Source organism: Heteronotia binoei, chromosome 2 (genome assembly GCF_032191835.1).
Source record: "Heteronotia binoei isolate CCM8104 ecotype False Entrance Well chromosome 2, APGP_CSIRO_Hbin_v1, whole genome shotgun sequence".
NCBI classification, from domain to species: Eukaryota; Metazoa; Chordata; class Lepidosauria; order Squamata; family Gekkonidae; genus Heteronotia; species Heteronotia binoei.
Genome location: NC_083224.1, coordinates 95251993 through 95275580, shown reverse-complemented (window position 1 = coordinate 95275580; position 23588 = coordinate 95251993). Strand labels below are relative to the sequence as shown.

The 23588-nt window shown below is 42.6% G+C and overlaps 1 protein-coding gene across 7 annotated transcripts in view; it reads right to left on the bottom strand.

Annotated features, from left to right (window-relative positions):
• The window catches only part of ST3GAL3 (ST3 beta-galactoside alpha-2,3-sialyltransferase 3), a 517471-nt gene that overhangs the window by 365977 nt on the left and 127906 nt on the right, over positions 1–23588 (bottom strand). For all 7 annotated transcript variants that reach the window (XM_060231666.1, XM_060231665.1, XM_060231667.1 and 4 more), the window contains one exon: positions 19727–19769. In XM_060231666.1, the coding sequence (XP_060087649.1) occupies positions 19727–19769 (43 nt within the window). The remainder of the gene's footprint in view (positions 1–19726; positions 19770–23588) is intronic.

The following is a 23588-nucleotide window of genomic DNA, read 5'->3' as shown; positions in this document are numbered from 1 at the left end:
TGGGGCCCTTGGATGACCAAGGGGTAAAAGGATTACTGAAGGAGGATAGGGATATGACTGAGAAGCTGAATGCATTTTTTTCCTCCATCTTCACTGTGGAAGATGAGAAGTGTTTGCCCGCTTGAACCACTAATTTTGGAAGGGGTGTTGAAAGACCTGAGTCAAATTGAGATGACAAGAGAGGAGCTCCTACAACTGATAGACAAATTAAAAACTAATAAGTCACCAGGTCCGGATGGCATACATCCAAGAGTTCTGAAAGAAAAAGTTGAACTTGTGGATCTTCTGACAAAAATATGTCACCCCCATCTTTAAAAAGGGTTCTAGAGGAGATCCGGGTAACTACAGGCCAGTCAGTCTGACTTCAATACTGGGAAAGTGGGTAGAAACCATTATCAAGGACAGAATGAGTAGGCACATTGATGAACACAAGTTATTGAGGAAGACTCAGCATGGGTTCTGTAAGGGAAGATCTTGCCTCACTGACCTGTTACATTTCTTTGAGGGGGTGAACAAACATGTGGACAAAGAAGACCCAATAGATGTTGTTTACCTTGACTTCCAGAAAGCTTTTGATAAAATTCCTAATCAAAGGCTCCTTAGTAAGCTCGAGAGTCATGGAGTAAAAGGACAGGTCCTCTTGTGGATCAAAAACTGGCTAATTAATAGGAAGCAGAGAGTGAGTATAAATGGGCAGTCTTCACAGTAGAGGACGCTAAGCAATGGGGTGCCGCAGGGCTCAGTACTGGGTCCCATGCTTTTTAATTTGTTTATTAATGATCTGGAACTGGGAGTAAGCAGTGAAGTGGCCAAGTTTGAAGATGACACTGAATTGTTCAGGGTGGTGAGAACCAGAGAGGATTGTGAGGCACTCCAAAGGGATCTGTTGAGGCTGGGTGAGTGGGTGTCAACATGGCAGATGAGGTTCAATGTGGCTAAGTGCAAAGTAATGCACATTGGGGCCAAGAATCCCAGCTACAAATACAAGTTGATGGGGTGTGAACTGGCAGAGACTGTCCAAGAGAGAGATCTTGGGGTCGTGGTAGATAATTCACTGAAAATGTCAAGACAGTGTGCGATTGCAATAAAAAAGGCCAACGCCATGCTGGGAATTATTAGGAAGGGAATTGAAAACAAATCAGCCAGTATCATAATGCCCCTGTATAAATCAATGGTGCGGTCTCATTTGGAATACTGTGTGCAATTCCGGTCACCGCACCTCAAAAAGGATATTATAGCATTGGGAAAAGTCCAGAAAAGGGAAACTAGAATGATTAAAGGTTTGGAACACTTTCCCTATGAAGAAAGGTTAAAACGCTTGGGGCTCTTTAGCTTGGAGAAACGTCGACTGTGGGGTGACATGATAGAGGTTTACAAGATTATGCATGGGATGGAGAAATTAGAGAAAGAAGCACTTTTCTCCCTTTCTCACAATACAACAACTCGTGGGCATTCAATGAAATTGCTGATCAGTCAGGTTAAAACGAATAAAAGGAAGTACTTCTTCACTCAAAGGGTGATTAACATATGGAATTCACTGCCACAGGAGGTAGTGGCGGCTACAAGCATAGCCAGATTTAAGAGGGGATTGGATAGAAATATTGAGCAGAGGTCCATCAGTGGCTATTAGCCACAATATGTGGATATATATATATGTGTGTGTGTGTGTATACACACACACACACATATTGGCCACTGTGTGACATAGAGTGTTGGACTGGATGGGCCATTGGCCTGATCCAACATGGCTTCTCTTATGTTCTTATGATGCCATTTAATGATGTCAGCTATTGGATATTCTTTCCTTCACTTTGTATATCTTGCCAAAATTTTATTCTTCCATGTCTTATCATGTGCTCATAGGTTAGGTGATCATTTTTCTTCCTGGTACTTGCATCACAGCAGACACTGATTGGAGATGTCCCATTTTTCAGGTATTCTGTCTTGTTTCCACATTTGCGCATACAATGTCCTCGCAGTTGAAAGCAAATACCACAACAATGTCCTATCTTGTTTCAGAAAACTTTCCATTTGTAATCCGACCAAGAAAACATCTGGAGCTCTCTTAATATTATATCCCAAGATTTTCAAAATCTCTTGTTGAACCATAAACCAGAATTGCTTCGCTTTTTCACAAGTCCACCACATGTGATAGAAAGAACGTTCATATTTTTTACATTTCCAGCACCTATCAGAGACTTGATTACTCATTTTTGCTAATTTTTTGGGCATCATATACCATCTGTACAGCATTTTAAAACAGTTCTCTTTTATATTATAACACGTTGAAATTTTCATAGGTGTTCCCACGTCTCCATTTGTATTTCTTTGTTAATGTATATTGCCCATTTAATCATTTAAGGTTTCACAACCTCCTCTTCTGTAGACCATTTCAATAACAACTTGTAAGTCCTTGAAATCAATTTTTCATTTTCACCCAACAGCATTTTTTTCCATTTCTGTTTTTTCATATTTTATACCTGTACTCCTAATATCTTTTTCTACCAAGCTTTTAATTTGAAGCAGTTGAAACCAGTCAAATTTCCCCTGCAATTCTTCAGCTGATTTCATTTCTGCTTTACCTCCCTGAAATTTTAGCAGTTGTTCGTATGATACATATTTCTCTTCTCGTGGACTTTGAGACAATTTTATAACTTCAGTTGGCACTATCCAAAGTGGTTTTGTCTCATCACCATATTTATTATATTTTTTCCAAGTATTCAACAAGTTCCTCCTTATATAATGGTGTGAGAAAAATCTATCCATCTTCTCTTTCCTATAATACAAATATGCATGCCAACCAAAAATATTTCCTTGACCTTCTATAACTCACCATACTCTTTAATTTCCTTTAACAACAAGGGAGTCACTTGTAATGGATTTTCATTAATAAACATCACATCATCCTCAAAGGCCCTGTATTTATATGAGAAACCTTTCAACTTCAAACCCTCAATCTCTTTATCTTCATCAATTTGAGACAGCAAGACCTCTAGGGTCATTATAAACAACAACGGAGATAGAGGGCAACTTTGTCTTGTGCCTTTGCTAATCTTCATTTCTTCAGTCAAGTCTGCATTCATAGAGAGTTCAGCTTGTTCTTATGTATATATTGCCTTGAACATTCTTATAAAATCATCTAATTTCATTGTTTCCATCACACAGCAAACATAAAGTCCCAGTTGAGATTGTCAAAAGTTTTTTCTGCATCAGCAAAAAATAAAGCCACCTCTTTTTCTGGATGCTTATCATAATATTCTACAATGTCTATTACTGTTCTGATATTGTCTCTTATTTGCCTTCTGGGGAGAAAACCTGCTTGTTCCTCTTGAATAGAAATGTTCAAATGCTATTTAAGTCGTTCTGCTAAAATTCTAGCAAATATCTTATAGTCATTATTCAGTAATGAGATCAGTCTGTAGTTTTTTACATTCGTGGAATCTCTATCATTTTTCAGAATCAAAGAAATAACAGCTTCTTTCCATGTACTTGGCACCTTCCCATCTTGCCTAATACAATTCATCAATTTTTGAAGTTTTGATACTAGTACTTCTCCCAAGACTTTATAACATTTTGCTGAAAAACCATCAGGACCCAAAGCTTTTCCTAGTTTCATTGAACAAATTGCTGCTTCAATTTCTGTTTTCTCAATTGGATCATTCAAAATTTTTCCCATATTTTCACTTACGGGTTGTATTTTAATTTTTTGCAAATAGGCATCAATTTTCTCTCTATTTACTTGTTGACCTTTACATAATTTAGCATAAACTTTATAAAACTCCCTTTTAATTCCAGCTTGATCCACAATTTCTTTACCCTCTGAAAAAAATCTTATTTACGAACTTTTTCCTCCCTTTTTTTTTCAGTTGCCAGTCCAAGTATTTCCCCAGTTTATTAGTGCCTTCAAATGATTTCTGCTGTAGCCTTTTTAAATCCACTCCACCTCTTTATTCAGTAAATGTCTCAGTTGGTAAAATTATTATCTCTCGCATTATCCCCCCCCCCCCCCGTTTTTTTCTTCAAATCATTTTATTTTCTGCCTATTTCTGCTCGCAAGTCCTTCAATTGTTTTTCTTTGGATCTTTTATCTTTATTGTTCAATGTAATTAGTAGTCCTCTCATAACAACTTTGTACGCGTCCCATACAGTCTGAGTATTAACCTCTTGGTCTTCATTAGCCTGGAAGAAAGCTTTGGTCTCTTTTACAAGAGATTTCACTACTTCAGCTTTTAACAATAGGTCTTCATTTAGTCTCCATCTTCTTCTCTTTCTCTTTTCCTTTGCTAACCACATTAATGGATTGTGGTCTGCACCTAATTTCGGAAGACTCTCTATTTTGTTAGTAATAAGCCCCAAACCCTTTGTAGGCCGTATCATATCAATTCTAGAGAAGGAGTCATGCCTTGCTGAAAAAAAAGTATAATCACGTACATTAGGATTGAACTTTCTCCATATATCTTCTAAACTTTCTTGCTTTATTATTTCAAAAAAAGCTTTGGCAGCTTACCATCTTTTTTCTTTATATTTACCGATCTATCCAAAGAGTTCTTGATTGTACCATTAAAGTCTCCCATTAACATTACCTGTTCATAAGTCATTTGATCAAGTTGTTGTAGAATATCTTTTAAAAAATCATCTTTTGCCCCATTAGGGGCATATAGTCCCAAAATCTTTTTCCCATTCATAAACACCTCCACAGCAATGTATCTGCCTTCATTGTCTTTAAAACCCAATTTTGGCTCCAACTCTTTTTTAATATAGAAAACCACTCCCTTTTCGTTTTCTTTTGCTAATGAAAAAAATTCTTTCCCCAAAGCCTTATTCCACAAAAATTTATAATCCAATTGCTTAATATGTATTTCTTGTAAACATACTATATTACATTTCTGCTTTTTAATCCAATGAAAGATTGCTTTTCTTTTTTTGAGGTGAATTAAGTTTATTTACATTCCAAGAAATTAATTTGTAATCCATAATGATTTTTCAACTATTTTGTGTCCTCAAATTCTTTATTGTCCGCCAAAAATTCATTCATGCCCTGCGTATCCACTATTGTTTTTCTCAGTCTTTTATTTGCAAAGCTAAGACCTTCAGGTAAAATCCATCTGTATTTTATGCCCTTGTCTCTTAACCTATCTTGTCAGTTTCTTGAATTGTTTTCTGTCAGTGATAACTTTCCTCGGCAGCTCCTTCATCATTCGTACTCTGCTTTCCTCCACCACCAGTGGGCTTTCAAATTGCTTACTTAAGATCCTTCCCACCACATTCCTTTGGTAAACTTCACTACCACATCCCTAGGTAGCTTACATTTTCTGGCAAATTCTGAATTGACCCTATAGACATAATCACACAAACATCCCATCTCCACAGGGTCATCTTTCATAAAAACAGCCATTATTGTAACAATGTAATTCTTTAAGTCCTCTTGGTCAGTCTCAGGTACTCCCCTTAGACAAATTATGTTCTCCATCAGCTTACAATCTTGTAGTATTGCTTTCTCCTGCATCTTCTTAATGGTAGCATCTTGATCTTTTATTTTTACTTCAATCTCTTCAGTCTTTTTAGCTGTTGCTTGAGACTCTTTTCTTAATTCATCAATCTCTTTTTTGATATCTTTCTTTACTTCTTCAGCACTAGAATTTATTTCTTTGATTATTTCTTTAGTGAGTTTCTTTTCACTTCCTGTTATTAAGTCCTTCACTGCTTTTAACAGTCTTGCTTCCATAGCATCCAGTTGATCTTGCCCTTGTTCAGACATTTCTCCCTCTCCCGATGAGGAGGCTCTTAACAGTGTAACTCTTAATCCCTGCTTCTGATCAGACATTACTGACTGCCCATTACAAATAATGGGTCCCAAGCTGATCTCACCAATCCACAATCTGATGGTTGCAATTAATAGATTGGAGCATGCCCTTTCCAGCAAGCCCAAAATCACCGTCCTCAGAGCTCCCTAACTTGAGAAATTAATTTTTAAAGTTTTTATATTTCCAAAATGGCGGTTGCCCTATTTCCAAGCCTCACTTTTTAAAAACTTTTCCTTTTCCCCCTAGGGCTTATTATTCATTTTCACGCGTACAGTCCAGATTGTTTTGCCTTTTGGGGATGATTTATGTTGATTTTGAGTATTATTACAGTCCAATTCCAGTTTTTTTTTTTGTAAAAAAAACTTTGACCTTTTTATAATGGCCTCCAATGTTTCTCTATAGTTTCTGGTTCATCAAAATACCCGAATGTTTGGAAGTTCCTCTCTCTCTCAACAATTGTTTCCTGACTCTCTGGCAATGAAGTCTCGTTCTCACTGATTGTAGATCTCATGATAGTTGGAGCACATGTCACTTCCTGCTTTGTAATAAGAGTCCGCAGTTTTGTTATGGCTGGGTTTTTTTTTCAGAAGCCACAGGAATTTTCAACAGCAAATATTTTTCTGCACTTTTCTGCTTTCCCTTAATTCCAAAAATTCCACTTTCACCCCCTTCCACTTCTCTTTAATTTCATACTGTAACCAATAGTTCTGGATCTTAAATCTTTTCTTTTTAACAGTCTTAATTTGGTCCCAAAGTGAAAGATAAGGATCTTTTACCTTAACGACGTTTATCTTGAATTATACCGTCCACTTTGTCCTCATATGTTTTTATAGTCTATAGAAAGCTGGAACCTTGATGAGTTTATGTCAAATCAATGACTCCGGAGATTCTTTGTAGACGATGGAATGCAATTTCTCACTGGGGACTCTTCAAAGCCGAAAAAAAAACCCCTCCTGGGATTTCTCGTCAGCCAAAGTAAATCCCCTCGAAATACTTATGCACGTCTTAGATTCCTTTACTGGAAAAAGCAGGCAGCAGGCATTAGTGTACTTTTATTTATTTGCATTAAGCCGTAGGCTATCACAAACAAAAATATCAAAATATCCGTAAATATAAAATATACAAATGGGATACAATATACGTGAAATATCATATAACCGTGAAACAAATTGTTCTGAAGACCACAGATAAAACAACCGAGCAAAATACACCACAAAATAAAAATAGAAATTACAATCATAAAGTAGCCACAGAATCAGTAGTTAATTAGCACCTGTACAAACAGCTTTGGCCCGTAGTTTCTTCGTTGCAAGGGCATACAATGCCATTCTGTGAGATATATTGGCATCAACGTCAGCTAACAGAAATACAATCTTCTCAGGATCTGAATAGGCATGTAGATTAATTAATATCCCAGAGAGAATTTTTACAGTTTTACAATGGACAGTTAAGAATGTAATGAGGTAAATCCTCACTCACAGAAATGCCACAGATGCAAAGTCGCTGTTCCTTAGGGATTGTTTCAAAGCACAAGGATGTGAAGGCAACTCCGAGATTATGGTTAGCTATACTAGCCAAGTAGGGAGACCTAGAATGATCATTCTTAAATAGTTTAAACCAAAGTGCTGACTGACATTTTAAAATTATTTGTCTGTCTAACAAGGCATCGCACTTAAATACCCAATCTCTAAGATGTCGCTTGTCTACTGAGACAGCAAGAAGGCCATCAGGAATGGAATATTTTACAAGTAAGTTGTTGAGGAAACTAAGACGTTCTGGATCTTTAGATAGCATTAAGTTAAAAGCCAACTGACTGAACGAATCAGATCTGGGTGATCTGTTATTTTTCCAGGCTTTTAAAACAGCGAGATGTACCCAAGCCCTTAAGGAAGGAAGGCCAGTTTCTGCTCCCATCAGGGCAGCCGGTGTTCCCCTAGGGAGAGCCAGTATGCATCTTAAAAACTGATTTTGGATAGTTTCCACGCCAGCAAGGATATCCTCTTTCCAACCCCAGACCTCAGGACCATACAAAAGATGGGGTATAACTTTACTTTTAAATAACTTTAGAACGGAATCAATAAGGAAACCTCCCTTAGTGAAATAAAATCTCAAGAATATCCCCCACAAACCTTGCAGCAGATGCTTTAACTGTGGCAATATGCACATTCCAGTTCACATTCTCTCTAAATGCAATACCTAAATATTTGAAGGAACTACATTGATTAATTGGGTCACCAAGTATATTCCAGGAAGATATTTGGGCCCTTTTCCTAAAAACCATCACCTTAGTCTTACCAAAGTTGATGTTAAGGGCCTCTTCTTTACATTATAGTCCTAATTGTTGCAACAGCCTTCTCATCCCAATTTTAGTAAGTGAAATTAGGGCCATATCATCTGCATATAGCAAAATTGAAATTTTATACTTTCCAAGAGTAGGAGGAAAAAATTATGGGGGCCAGATAACCTTTCAACTACGTTGTTGATAAACAAGTTAAACAACGTAGGAGCCAACACACATCCCTGTTTCACTCCTTTACAGATTGGAATTCTTTTTGTTAATGAGCCTGAAGTTCCCACTCTAATTTGAGCACTAATATCTGTATGCAGCTCACGCAGTAGAAATAACAGTCTTTTGTCAATATTCAAATCAGTTAGCTTTTGCCATAGACGGTTCCTATCAATGGAATCAAATGCAGTGGCCAGGTCCACAAATGTTACGTATAAAGATTTTGTGGTCCTTTTAACCCAGCATGCACCAAATGATGGAGGGTATGACAATGGTCAACAGTGCAAAGACCTTTCCTAAAACCTGCTTGGTGTGGGTGAATAATGTGGCTCTCAGTAACCCAATCCTCAAGCTTAAACAACAGATATTTACTATATATTTTTGCTGCTATGTCAAGCAAACTGATTGGCCTATAATTCTGAGGATCTGATTTAACCCCTTTCTTATGAATAGGTACAATAATACTAAGCTTCCAACCAGGAGAGATTATACCTGTATCATTAATTTGTGAAAAAACTGTGGCTAGCACAGGCAACCACCATGAGGAAAAGGCTTTATAAAAGTCTGAGGGGATCAAATCTTCCCCAGGAGATTTTCTAGAAGCCAAAGAACTGATTATACCATTAATCTCTTTCTCCGAGACTGGGGCCCACACGGGTAGATCTGTTATATCAAAATTAAAATTTTGCAATTGTGGTGTGTCTACCAAGGAAGAAGCCACAGATAGCTCAAATACCTGACTATAATGCTGAACCCAAGCCTTAGGAGGGATTTGCGCATCAAGCTGTTGAGGGCAACTGTTAGTACAGTTAGAGACAATATCCCAAAAACGAGTTTTATTTTTCCTTGAGACAGCTAATTCAAGCTCATTCCATAAAGAATTAGCATACTCCCTTTTCTTCTGTTTGCTTAAGTTTTTATAGTGAGACCTAAGCTTCAGAATTTGTGACATCAGCAAATCATAATTATTACATCTTGCTAATCTCATTAAAGATGTAATCTCTTTTTTGGTCACCTTACATTCCAAATCATACCAGCCATTGCTAGTATACACTATAGAACTAATTGGCCTACTATTAATAAAAAAGGGGTTTAAAATAGCCATTTATAGCATCAAGAGTTTTAATGGCATCATTGCCAGACTGAGAAAGAGCAAGTTTCAAAGTCTCCAACTCAGGGTTAGCAAGGCTTGGGATAATTTGGTGTGTAGTTGCTCTGACCACCTAAGTCCCCTGAACCCTTGAATTAAGTCTTCTGCAAACTCTGGGGCTGGTTTCAGGAGATTAGAATTGAGATTAAATATAAGTCTCAATGGACAGTGGTCACTTAGAGGACTATCAACAACCTCAAACCTGCCCACTAATTTCAATAAGGATATGATATAACAAAAGAATCAATTGTACTAGCCCGTAAAGTTGATAAATAAGTGAAAGAGCCACCTGTTACATCTAAATAAGTAACATTTAACACATATAAATTAGCCCATGAAAGCAATTCCAGGAATTTAAGTCCCGATTTATTAATAGCCTTGTCCCTCGAAGACCAGTCCAGAAGAGAAGCGTGGACTGCAATTTGTGAATTCATGCTGGTTCTTGAATCTAACATACCTGGACCAATTCTAGCATTAAAATCGCCACCCAAAATAAAATGGGAATTAGGGAACTGTGACATTAAATCCTCAATAGTTGCACCCAACCAGTCCCAAGATTTTTCATTAGCTTTAGACTTGGAATTATTAGGGGGCATGTACACATTAATACAAATAAAATCACCAAAGTGAAAACCTTTGACTAAAAGGGTTTGAAAATTGCAAGAGCAATATTTATCCAGGACCTGAATCTCCACATCCAAATCTACTGATACAAGAATAGCCAGACCTCCAGAGCCCCAACCCTTTAAATGCAATTTAACAGCAGGAACTGGAAAGGCCCTGTAACCCTTAATAAAAAGCTGTTCATGGTCCTGACTCCAAGTCTCCTGGAGGAAAAGAATATGATGTCCTTGTAAAAGAGCCAAAAAGTCAGGATTGTGAAGCTTATTCCACCACCCCCCAAGATTCCAAGACAGAAATTTTAATTGTCAACCCTCATGCATTATCTTATTTAAGTCAACCTCAGAATCTGACACTATACAACCATTTTTATGAAATGCCCCGGTTACAGTTTGAGCGTCGTCAGCAGTCAATACAGGCTTGCAAGTCGAATAAGAATCAATAACCTTCGATGTAAATTTAGAATCAATGAGCCTGTTGGTCTGATTTGGTCTGTTGGTCTGATTCCTTATGTTTTGTTGGAACTGACTCAGAGGGTGGCAGAAGCTCAGACTTCGACAAGCAAACGGAAGTTTCAATATTCTGACAGAAGACAGCTGGTGGGAGTTATATTCTTTAGTTCTGCAGCCCACAATGAAAAGGATTAAAAGAAGATAAAATCCTCAAACCAAAACAATAGTTAGAAGAATAAAACTAGATTAAAACCAGGTTAAAAAGACTTATCACAACGGAGCAGGAAAACTACGCATCTGCCTCCCTCCGACGCCTGACCAGAAGCCTCCGGTAGCAGGCATTAAGATGCCTTTTATGCCCAAAACAAAGATCTCGGTCTGTTCCTCCTAGAAGAAACAGGTCAGCTCACCATGTTCCAACCCCCGGAAGCTTATTCTCTATTATTTTCTATGGGAATAAATCTTCATAGGGAATAACAGAGTTCCCAGCAGACATTTCCCTCCACTCCCCCCTGCTTTCTGACGACCCTAAAGCGGGGGGAAGTTGGTTCCACCAGTGGGGGGCCGCAATTGAGAAGACTCTTTCTCTGGTAGCCTTCAGTCTCGCCTCCTGAGGGTTTATGCATCCTGAGGGTTTAGTTTCCATACATACCTGCAAGTTAACATTATCTAGTGTATGCGCCACTCTCCGCAAAGCTTTAGTGTTCTTATCCCCAGTTTCTGGCATCATACGAGGCTTTGAATTATTGTTTTGCTCCCCCATACAATTTAATTTTAAAGCCCTCCTTATTAGTTTAATTTAGTTTAAAGCCCTCCTTATTAGCTTAGCATGGCAAACCATCTCCCGATAGAGGACCACCATCTCGAAAGCGTAAGCCATGGTCCAGAAATCCAAATTTTTCCTGATGGCACCATCGACATAGCCAGTCATATATTTAAAGTATTCTTCTTTCTGGTCCTAAGTCACAGTCTTCACCTGGAAGAACTGACAAGAACACAACCTGTGCTCCAAGCTCCTTCACCTTCTGACCCAGAGCCACATAGTCTTTTATAATACGTTCAGGGCTGTGACGGGCAGTATCATTTGTTGCCACATGGATCAACAAGAAAGGATGATACTCTGTGGGCTTGATAAGTTTTCCAGTCCTTTCTGTCACATCCTGGATGCATGCACCTGGCAGAAAGCAGACCTCTTGGGATGACAAGTCCAGTCAGCACACTTTGGGCTCCACCCCTCTGAACAAGGAGTCTCCAATTACCACCACCCTCCTCTTCCTATATTGGGGAGCAGAAGCTCCAGGCTTCTTATCCACAGGATCCTGAGAAACTTTCTTCAAGCTTCGCGGAGGATGAGAAAGTAGCCCTTGTTTCAATGGTTCAGAATCAGTTACTGTGGGAAGATCCTGGAGCCTATTGCTGAGGAGCAGAGGCTCAGAACATCTGATTTTCCTGCTCCTTCAGGTTACATTTTTCCACGAACCCTCCTCCTGTGTTGGGTTCTCTTCCAATTGCTAAGATACCACTTCCTCTTCCTCCTCTTGTCCTTTCAAGAGTGCCTCATGGGTTCTATCAAGAAAATCCTCATCTTCCTTTATACACTGCAGAGTGTATACACTGCAGAGTGAACAATCATGCCTCCAGTCCTTGTATCTTCTCCTCCAACAGGGCCACTAACTTACACTTGCTGCAAGTGTAATTGCTGCTACTCTCAGGTAGAAATACAAACACCCAAAGTCTTTACACATCACTGCCTCAGCTCCCTCACCAGCCATGCTGCTGTAATCCATTTCAAAATTCTCTTTACCTTGACTTCCCTATAAACTACCCACCTTCCAACAGAACCCCCGGGCTAGACCCTCAGGCAAGGAGTCACAGGCCAAGAGCCCTTTGGCTCACGCCTCTGGCAAGGATGAGTGTTGCAATTTAAAGGCTCAAGCCTCCATCCACCAACAGCCAGAGCAACAGTAGAGGGGTGGGGCCAGCAACCACCCCCAGGCAAACAGGCTCCTCTCTCAGCAACAGCTTACCAGCAGTTCTGTCCCAGCTCCAAGCAGCTTCCACTAATGCAGCTAAGCCACTTCTCAGTTAATCCTTATTTACCTCTTATTTGGTTTTATAGGAAGTATATTGATAATTTGTTTATTCTTTTTATTAATGAAAACAATATAGAGGAGTTCCTTTACTGGATAAATCAATTATATGACAACATAAAATTTGAAGGAAGATGGAATACAGATAAGGTTAATTTTTTTGATACAACAGTTGAGATGGATGACAATAACGTGCTTTTTGTCAAGCTTTATAATAAACCTACAGATAAAAATAGGTTTTTACATTTTCAATCATATCACCCCAAACATATATGAACCAACTTGCCCTATGGCCAATTTCTGCATATTAAAAGAAACTCGACCAGAGTACAGGACTATAATAAGGAGGCAGACAAATTAACACACCAATTTCTAGCAAGAGACTATCTTATGTCATCAATAAAGTGAAAGTAAGGGCAGAGGAAATAAATAGGGATACTTTAATGCAAGATAAACCTAAACAAGCCACACAAGGCATGACATGCGGATTTGCTCATTCGCCAGTTACACATAAAATTTTTAAAGCCATTAAGAAATACTGGCACATAGTAGCACACCTCCCTGGATGTTCGTTACCACCAAAAATAGGTTTGTGTAATCTTAGAAGTCTGAGAAACATATTGGTGATGGCTGACTTTAAATTAAATAGTAAAAATCAAGGAACAGAAGATAAAGTAATAGGCAATTACCCATGTGGGAACTGTTTGGCATGTAGTATGATGCTTTCTCTAAAAGAATCTGTGAATCCAGCTAATGGGAAGATGATTAAATTAACATATTTCACAACGTGTAATTAAAAACAATTAATATATGCAGCAATACGCAAATGGCAGTTACAGTATGTAAGAAAAACTACTAGAACATTTAAAGTTCGGGTGTTGGAACATAAATCCTGGTTAGATAGGGGGGATACCTGAAATGCCTATGTTTCAACATATGAAGGAGAGAGGGCATGTGACAAAGGACTTAAGATTCTTTGTTTTATATAAATATAAACCTTTTATAAAGGAGGATATATTGCTCCAACAGGAATATTACTGGATTCACAGGCTACATACTATTGTACCAAGGGAGAGCCGTTTGGTGTAGTGGTTAAGCATGTGAACTCTTATCTGGGAGAACCGGGTTTGATTCCCCACTCCTCCACTTGCACCTGCTGGAATGGCCTTGGGTTAGCCATAGCTCTGGCAGAGGTTGTTCTTGAAAGGGCAGCTGCTGTGAGAGCCCTCTCAGCCCCACCCACCTCACAGGGTGTCTGTTGCGGGACGAGAAGATATAGGAGATTGTGGGCCGCTCTGAGTCTCTGATTCAGAGAGAAGGGCGGAGTATAAATCTGCAATTCTTCTTAATACAAATATAGAAATGTTGGCATTTTTATAAGGTTGAACATTGATATGGAACTGATGGTATGTTATAAAATTCTCTACAAATTGTATGGGTTTTATCTGTTTTATATTAGTGCTTTGGAGTGATGTAATGTAAAATTAAATAGGGGAGTGTGTCTCTTTAAAACAGAAGGGAACAAGAGATCTTAACACTCCAAGAGGTCTTAATACAACTAAGGAAGAGACACACTCCCTTCCCACAAGGCCCAACATTAATATAGAATGATGATGGTCTGTTAAAAAACTGTATGTTTTCAATCTGTTTAATATTTATGTTTCGGTGTGATCCATTTGTAAAACTAAAGAAGGGAACATGTCCCTTAAAAATGGAAAAGAACAAGAGGATATTTAACAAGAACCAAAATGCCCAAAACTAAGAGCTGGGTACAGAGCAACAAATGAACGTGTTGATCCAATAATAAATCTTTCTCTGTGGGTGAGTGAATTTACAATAATCTATAAGCAACATAGTATAATATTTTGGATTGTGTTCACAAGCGGAGGGGTATTTTATTCACAAGAAATGTCCATCTTGTAGGGCTGAAATCTCCCATACAGCCAACTATAAACTTTGTTTACTGTGATTTGGTGAAGAGCATGAGGTGTTGAGGTATCTGATATGTAAATATGTAGATTATTTACTCCCAAAGAAATATGTGACAGACCATCACCCCTAAAAGCTGCTGTATGGGAGAAAGCTTTGTCTGGTACTGCTTATGACAATCATCTCAGTATGCTGCTGTGACCAAATCCAGAGACGGATCTAATTGTCATTGGTTCCAACAAATCCGAGATAGGTTTCAGATCCCCTGGCTCCAGCTACAGTGCTTAAAAGAGCTCAAACTACTATCCCGACATCGCCTGTGAGAAGTGTTTCAGAGCTGCCTCCTGAAAAGGCTCACAATAAGCATCCGCACACTGAAAAATCTTGACCAACTCATTCAGCTTGTCTTCCTCATCTTGTCATAAAGTCTTGTTTCTGGCATGGATAGCATTCAAATCCATCGCTGAGCCTACACCAATTCTGAAAACTCCTTTGCAATTAGGCCATTCCCTGATGTCACCTCTGTCAATGTCAGAGGGTGAACTTGTTGGTTTCTGATGTACAATTCCTTGTCAACCCTTTTTCTGTTCCAGCATCTCACTGCCAACTCCCTAGTTGTTGACTCAATCCAAAGGAGAAACAAAAGCATGCAGCAAGCAGCCCCTGTGGACAGGGAGGCCCACCAGGTTAACAAAATAGACCATGGCACTTAGGGTGGCCAGACCGTCCCGGTCTCCCGGGACATTCCCGGTTCTGGCCACCCAATCCCGGCTCCCGGGCTGCCTATACCGGGACCATTAAAGGTCCCGGTTTAGCCAGCCCCGGAGGCGGTGGGCCGCGGGCGCCGGCGGGGAAGGCGGCGAGTGAGGAAGGGAGCGTCCCTGCGCACGCGCAGGGACGCTCCCTCCCTCACTCGCCGCCTTCCCCGCCCGCGCGCGGGGCCCGGCGGCGGTGGCGGAGGCCTCCCCGCGGCCTCCGCTGGTCCCTGGAGGCCCTCCAGAGTCTCTGGAGGGCCTCCAGGGACAAGCGGAGGCCGCGGGGACGCCGCGGAGCACCCGGCGCTGGTCCCGGAAGGCCTTCCAGAGCCTCTGGAAGGCCTTCCGGGGCCAGCGCCGGCCAGCGAAGGCCTCCCCGCGGCCTCCGCTGGTCCCTGGAGGCCCTCCAGAGTCTCTGGAGGGCCTCCAGGGACCAGCGGAGGCCGCGGGGACGCCGCGGAGCACCCGGCGCTGGTCCCGGAAGGCCTTCCAAAGCCTCTGGAAGGCCTTCCGGGGCCAGCGCCGGCCAGCGAAGGCCTCCCCGCGGCCTCCGCTGGTCCCTGGAGGCCCTCCAGAGTCTCTGGAGGGCCTCCAGGGACCAGCGGAGGCCGCGGGGACGCCGCGGAGCACCCGGCGCTGGTCCCGGAAGGCCTTCCAGAGCCTCTGGAAGGCCTTCCGGGGCCAGCGCCGGCCAGCGAAGGCCTCCCCGCGGCCTCCGCTGGTCCCTGGAGGCCCTCCAGAGTCTCTGGAGGGCCTCCAGGGACCAGCGGAGGCCGCGGGGACGCCGCGGAGCACCCGGCGCTGGTCCCGGAAGGCCTTCCAGAGCCTCTGGAAGGCCTTCCGGGGCCAGCGCCGGCCAGCGAAGGCCTCCCCGCGGCCTCCGCTGGTCCCTGGAGGCCCTCCAGAGTCTCTGGAGGGCCTCCAGGGACCAGCGGAGGCCGCGGGGAAGCCGCGGAGCACCCGGCGCTGGTCTCGGAAGGCCTTCCAGAGCCTCTGGAAGGCCTTCCGGGACCAGCGCCGGCTAGCGAAGGCCTCCCCGCGGCCTCCGCTGGTCCCTGGAGGCCCTCCAGAGTCTCTGGAGGGCCTCCAGAGGCCAGCGCCGGCAGCTCCCTCCCTCCCTCGCCGCGAGGCCGCCGCCGCAGGCCCGCAGAACTCGCCGCCGCTGGACTCTCCGCCGCCCTGGAATCAGGTAAGGGGGCCGAAAGCGCGGGGGGGGCGGGGGGCGGCCTTCCTTTCTTCCCTCCCTCCCTCCCTTCCTTCCTTCCTTCCCTCCTTCCTTCCTTCCCTCCCTTCCCTTCCTTCCTTCCCTCCCTCCTCCCTTCCTTTCTTCCTTCCCTCACTCCCTTCCCTTCCTTCCTTCCCTCCCTCCCTCCTCCCTTCCTTCCTTTCTTCCTTCCTTCCTTCCCTCCCTCCCCCCTTCCTTCCTTCCTTCCCTCCCTCCCCCTTCCTTCCTTCCTTCCTCCCTCCCTCCCTTCCCTTCCCTCCCTCCTTATGTTCTTATGTGACACAGAGTGTTGGAATGGAGGGGCCACTGGCCTGATCCAACAGGGCTTCTCTTATGTTCTTATGTGACACAGAGTGTTGGACTGGAGGGGCCACTGGCCTGATGCAACAGGGCTTCTCTTATATTTTTATGTGACACAGAGTGTTGGACTGGAGGGGCCACTGGCCTGATCCAACAGGGCTTCTGTTATGTTCTTATGTGACGCAGAGTGTTGGACTGGATGGGCCACTGGCCTGATCCAACAGGGCTTCTCTTATGTTCTTATGTGACGCAGAGTGTTGGACTGGATGGGCCACTGGCCTGATCCAACAGGGCTTCTGTTATGTTCTTATGTGACGCAGAGTGTTGGACTGGATGGGCCACTGGCCTGATCCAACAGGGCTTCTCTTATGTTCTTATGTGACGCAGAGTGTTGGACTGGATGGGCCACTGGCCTGATCCAACAGGGCTTCTGTTATGTTCTTATGTGACGCAGAGTGTTGGACTGGATGGGCCACTGGCCTGATCCAACAGGGCTTCTCTTATGTTCTTATGTGACGCAGAGTGTTGGACTGGATGGGCCACTGGCCTGATCCAACAGGGCTTCTCTTATGTTCTTATGTGATGCAGAGTGTTGGACTGGATGGGCCACTGGCCTGATCCAACAGGGCTTCTGTTATGTTCTTATGTGACGCAGAGTGTTGGACTGGATGGGCCATTGCCCTGATCCAACATTGCTTCTCTTATGTTCTTATGTGACAATACTGACTTTGGTGGACCCAAGCACTGATTCAGTGTAAGGGAGCTTTGTGTTTGTGACTGGAGTGGACAATACTGACTTTGGTGGACCCAAGCACTGATTCAGTGTAAGGGAGCTTTGTGTTTGTGTCTTCTGGTGCAATTTTGTTCTCAGATCCTGTATTTACTTCATCAGTATATGGGATAAGGCACTTTCTCAACTGTGCTGCATAATGCAGCCTATTTATTTTGTCCTGTTTGCTCTGTTGGCTCTATCTGCGCCACCTTCATCACTTTCGGGGTGCGGATCCCCCAGTGGGGTGGTCTCCCGACTCCCTCCGCCGGCTGTTTCTGATAGCCCCGCGCCCCCTCTTTCATTTGATATGTGTCCCGTGCGGGTGCCACCCTCCCGCCGGGAGATGCCGCAAAATGAGCCCCCTTGAGGCTTATGGCGGCAGGGCTCGGGGGAAGCAAGCTAGACTGCTGTTCTTTTGAGGGGTTATAGAGTGTTTCGAGCCCGTCCCTGTGGCATCGGTCCCATCGTTGTAGGGCCCAGGGGGCCGGCGCAGCGGCCTGCTGAAGCAGCCTGTCGGTCACTTCCGGGTTCCTGTCCTGCATCTCGACCTGTGTTATTAGTGACAGGCTGCTTCGGCGGGCCGCTGCGCCGGCCCCCTGGGTCCCACAACGATGAGACCGATGCCACAGGGACGGGCTCGAAACACTCTATAACCCCTCAAAAGAACAGCAGTCTAGCTCGCTTCCCCCGAGCCCTGCCGCCATAAGCCTCAAGGGGGCTCATTTTGCGGCATCTCCCGGCGGGAGGTTGGCACCCGCACGGGACACATATCAAATGAAAGAGGGGGTGCAGGGCTATCAGAAACAGCCGGTGGAGGGAGTCGGGAGACCACCCCACTGGGGGATCCACACCCCGAAAGTGATGAAGGTGGCGCAGATAGAGCCAACAGAGCAAACAGGACAAAATAAATAGGCTGCATTATGCAGCACAGTTGAGAAAGTGCCTTATCCCATATACTGATGAAGTATATACAGGATTTGAGAACAAAATTGTTTCCGGCGGTGATATTTGGGGGATTTTTGGGGACGTCACAGGAAGTGCTGTGAAGTCACTTCCTGTTTCCGGCAGTGGCATTTGGGGGAAATGATGTCATTTGGGGGAAGGGATGTCAGAGGAAGTGATGTCACTTCCCGTTTCCGGCAGGTGACGCGGGGGAAATGATGTCACAGGAAGTGGTGTCACTTCCTGCTTCCGGCGGTGGCATGACGTCACCGGAAGTGACGTCACTTCCTGTTTCCGGCTTCGCGCGCGCACACCCCTACCTTCCCCCCCCCCAGGTGTCCCTGGCTGGCCTTCAGACATTATGGTCACCCTAATGGCACTTCAGGAGGGAGCTGGTAATACTGGAATGGAGAGTTGGTCCCTTTCCTAACAGAATATTAAACAAAAGCCAAGGTACACTCCAAGCAAACTTATCAACAATCAATTGCCTGCAAGTGTGGGCCAAAATTTACAGTTCAGTGAAGGTAATTATAAACACTGGCAGTATTATTAGTTATATTTCTCTGTGTTTCTGTTCACTGCCTTTCTCTGTTGCTCTGTATTAAGGTTAAGCTCTTTCTTCTAACTTTCAAACCTATTAAGAGTTTCCCCTTTTTATCAATCTTTGCTGCTGTCCTTCCATTCTTTTTCTCAGTCTGTCCATTCATTAGCCCTCCACTCCAGCATGCTAATTTCTCAACATGACACTTTCACTTGTGGTCTTTATGTATGGAAGTCTCCCCCTTTTAGATATTCAGCTTACACCCTTTGCATATAAAATTAACTCTCATCTTTTTTTTCGTTATCCAGTTCTTTAATGTTCTGTTTGATTTCTTCTTTTCTTATTATTACCTTAGTTATTGATTTGGTAGTGTTGTGGAGTAATATAGTCTCATCCAGCTACTTAAAAGTTTCCTTGTCATTTAAGTCTCTTTTCCTTCGTATTTTTTACCTTGAGCCTGCAAACAGGGACTTGAGTGTTATGTTTCTGAATACAATCTATAGTCATTTGCTTTTATATACTGATAAACTTTTGTGCAACATTGTTAGTTGCTACCACTCAGAGCCAAGATAATTTCCCCCCCCCAGTGGAAGTGTATGATGATAGATCAAGAAAGAGCCCCTCTATGGTTCTACTCACAATTTTGAGTCCAACTTCAGAAGAAAGCCCAGTTTGTCATATTCTGAAAGACAAAACACAGAGAATCAGATAATTAAGCCAATAATAATCTTATTTCCAGGTAACCCATCTGTAAGAAAAGGGACACAGAAGTTTCTAATTGGAAGTGATAGGATAGTTTTTAAAACTATTACATTTACTCCTGTTTAAATAATGTCCTAGTTCCTTAACTTCAGAAGAACTAGCAGAACTCTTTATAGAACAAAAGTGTAAAAACAAAAAATAAGAAAGCATATTCTGTTTGGGTGGATTAAGCCCTCTTTTTTGTACAGCTCTCCCAACTTGATCCTAAAAACAGATAGCTGTGGAGTTTGCACATTCTCTAAACCATGACAATTCGCCCTCTTACAAAACATGCTGTAACTCCTACCACAAATAAATATAAAGGCTGCCAAACTACAAAATATGTTATCTGAAGGGAAGCAGTGCAAGACAACTCTGGATTATTATTTTCTTTTTAGTAGGCAGAATATTTCCACTTCTGCTGTATATGCCAAAGGCATCATTTTTATGAAATTGTTCTGTTTTTATTTCAAAAAACACATCAGGGGGAAAAATCACAACATATGTATCTACAGCTTCTCATTCTGTTCCAGCTGGCAGTCTCAAATCTTACAGTCATCTCAATTCAAATTGCACAGCGGTCCAACAAACCAGGAACAGTAGCAGCCCTGCCGTATGCTTCCAGTAGCTTCAAGTATTGATGTGAAACTTACAGATTACATTTACACTTCCTCATCAAATCTCCAAATAAGCTTTCAAATGAATTTCACACCATCTACCCTAGGCTTCCCAACCCCCCCGCCCTGGCGGGGGACTCCAGAATTTATAGCCTCCTCCCCCGCTCTTCAAAAGTCCAGAAGCGGGAGGGGGGGAGGGGAACGGCTCCAATTTCATGCCACTCTCCTGGAGAGAGCCTGCCTGATTCCCTGCACCCACCGAAGGCTCGGCACTGGAGTCCAGTCATCACCCAGGCATGCTAAGAAAGAGCCTAAAAAAAAGGGAAGGGAGGGGGGGGGGGTGTCTGTCCTGTCCTGTTAGTAAGGAAGATTTGTAGAGCCTGCGCGATTTGTAGATCTCATTGCTCAAACGGTGGTTGGTGTGTAAATAAACATTCCTTCCAGGCACCGAGAGAGGGGAGATCTAGCAAACATTTTCTCCTCACACAAACCTGCCCTGTGCCTTCACTACAGGACAGAAAGGCATGAGGTGTTCTTGATGAGATTTTGAATGATGCATGAACTGATAAACTGCCTTGCCCTCAACCTGTCAGCAGCAACTTCTGCAGAACTTTGCAGTAGAATACTTATTGAGAACTTTTGGGGTTGCTTTGCTTTTAAGACGAAAAGCCTCTCTTCCAGAACAGGAATTGCAGTGGGTGGGTGTACAGGCAAGGAGTAATCTTCTGACGCTGTTTTGCTCTGCTACTAAGGTGCTTTCTACAATGATTTAAGGTATTGGTTTAGAGTGCTTAAGTTTTCGTTTTATGTGCTTTTCAGCCGGGCTGGGCTAAGCGCAGTCCCAGCCTTGTGTTCTTGTGGAGACTGTTTATTTTTTCATTGTCTTATCTGATTTATTGCCTCCTCTGCTTTTATTGCCTTTGGCTACCCCATGTTCAGCTTAACTTTAGTATATGCTGGCCCGGGTGTCTGGAACATTCTGAAGAAATTTGTCTTAATTTTTAAAACCTTGCTAAAACTTTGAACCCAGTGGCACCTTTAAGACCAACGAAGTTTAATTCAAGGTATATTTTTTCATGTGCAAGCATACTTATTCAACTCATTTCCAGATTACAGAAGTTATTTTCACTTGAGAAAATGGGTGTTAAACTAACCTATTTTTATTTGCTAGCATTGTTTAGCTGAGTTAATTATCTTGCTCTCCTTCCCCCCCCCCCTTAAGATATAGCAGGTTTTTTTTTTTATCACAACAAACACACCAAACAAACCAATCCTATAACAACTGGGGGGAGGGATTTTCCAGGTAAAGATCAGATAGTTTGACAGGAATTGTATTTTTTGTGAAAAAGAAGCAATATAGTTTATTGCATTATGAATATGTTGGTTCTAGATGACATTTAAACATATTTTTGAGCAATGTTTCCTCTAAGCTGAGTTAGTGTGAGCTAGTTCAGTTTTTAGTCTCCAGCTCACACATTTTTGTCTTAGCTCAGGAAAAATGGCCCCACATGAAACTAATTTATGCAGGAGCTCATGACTTCAATGCCAGTAGCTCACAAAGTAGATTTTTTGCTCACATGACCCCACAGCTTAGAGGGAACATTGCTTCTGAGTCTCAGGTGTTCTAAATGCAGTACTGCAGATATTGCTTTGATATTGTGTTCTTTTCTAATCCCACTAAATGGAAAGACGAATAACTGATACTTGAAAGTATTTCCTGGAATTATGGCATATCTCCAGATTACAAAGTCAATTTCTACTGGAGAAAATGGATGCTTTGGAGGGTGGCCTTTGGGAGCATTGTAATCCCCTGAGTTCTGTGTCCTCCCCAGGCTCCACCTCCAAGTCTCCAGGAATACCCCAACCTGGAGCTGGCAACCCTACTCCTGCCTCTGGTCAGTGACAGGTCCTGGCAACCCTAGAGCTATTCTATTACATGATGGTAACCAGAGCTGCTTATTAGGATTTTTGGTAGGGGTGATATATGCAAACCTCCACTCCCAATTGCTAGACATAGAGGAGGACATAATATGCTCTAGTGTGCATATAAGAATTTTCTCTGGTGTGAATTATCTTAAGCTTCCAAATTGCCAAGTTCCTGAAGCATAAAGAGCTACAAATTCTTTTTTGTGGCAAAGGGAATGCAACTGAGAAATACCTGACCACAGAATTACCAGAGGTATGATAGAGCTACTTAGCCTTGTAATTGTGTTTGACCTGAGAAGACAGCAGTAACTAAGTCTTACTAGGTTGGGAATGGCTTCCACTGTTTAAGGGGGAAGCCCATATCTGTTTTGAATTAAGTGACATTATTTAGCAAGCTTTCATCCAAATTTGTCAATTAGAATCTTATCATTTGAATTGAGTCTAGCACTAAAGTCTCTCTCTCCCCCCCCTTTAGAATCAGGTGTGCTGGAGTATCTAATAAAAGTTCTTCAATAAAAAAATTCAGATTAATTACAGCACCTTGCTATATCTGATCATTTTTGCTGGGGAGGGATATATACATTTAGTATTAGAAGAGACCCCATTTTGAAGTGTAGGAGGATAGCCATTGCCCATGGGTTTGAATTTTTTAGATGGACACATTCAATTTAAATGATGTAGAAATTAGGATTCCTAAACCCCCGTGAAGGGTTTTAGAGGTGGGGTTTGATGCAGTGTGCTGGAAGTGATATAGAGGAGTGAAGCTCAGGAAGTGACATCACTTGACCTTTGACTTGGAAGTGATGTCACTTCCTTGCTCCTGGCTCCACCCCCAAAGTCTCCTGGCTCCACCCCCAAAGTCCCCAGATATTTCTTAAATTGGACTTGGCAACCCTAATCTACCCTGCCAAAGGGGGGGTGGGGGCAGAGGCTTCTGTAAAAGTGAGGAAAAGATCCATTATGGAAAACTGAGAAACTATAGAATATTTATGTTCAGTGTACTTTCATTACACTGCATACCATATTTCAAAGAAAATTTACATTTTCCTTTAGGGAAACAACAGAGAAGGCAAATCTTTAATAGATCTGGGTGGGCACATGACTGAAAACGTAGCATAGACTAATGCATAAAAATAGCCAAGCCAGTGCTATATGGGGTTGCCAGGTTCAACTCAGGGAATATCTAGGGAGTTTGGGGGTGGAGTTCCCCATCCCTT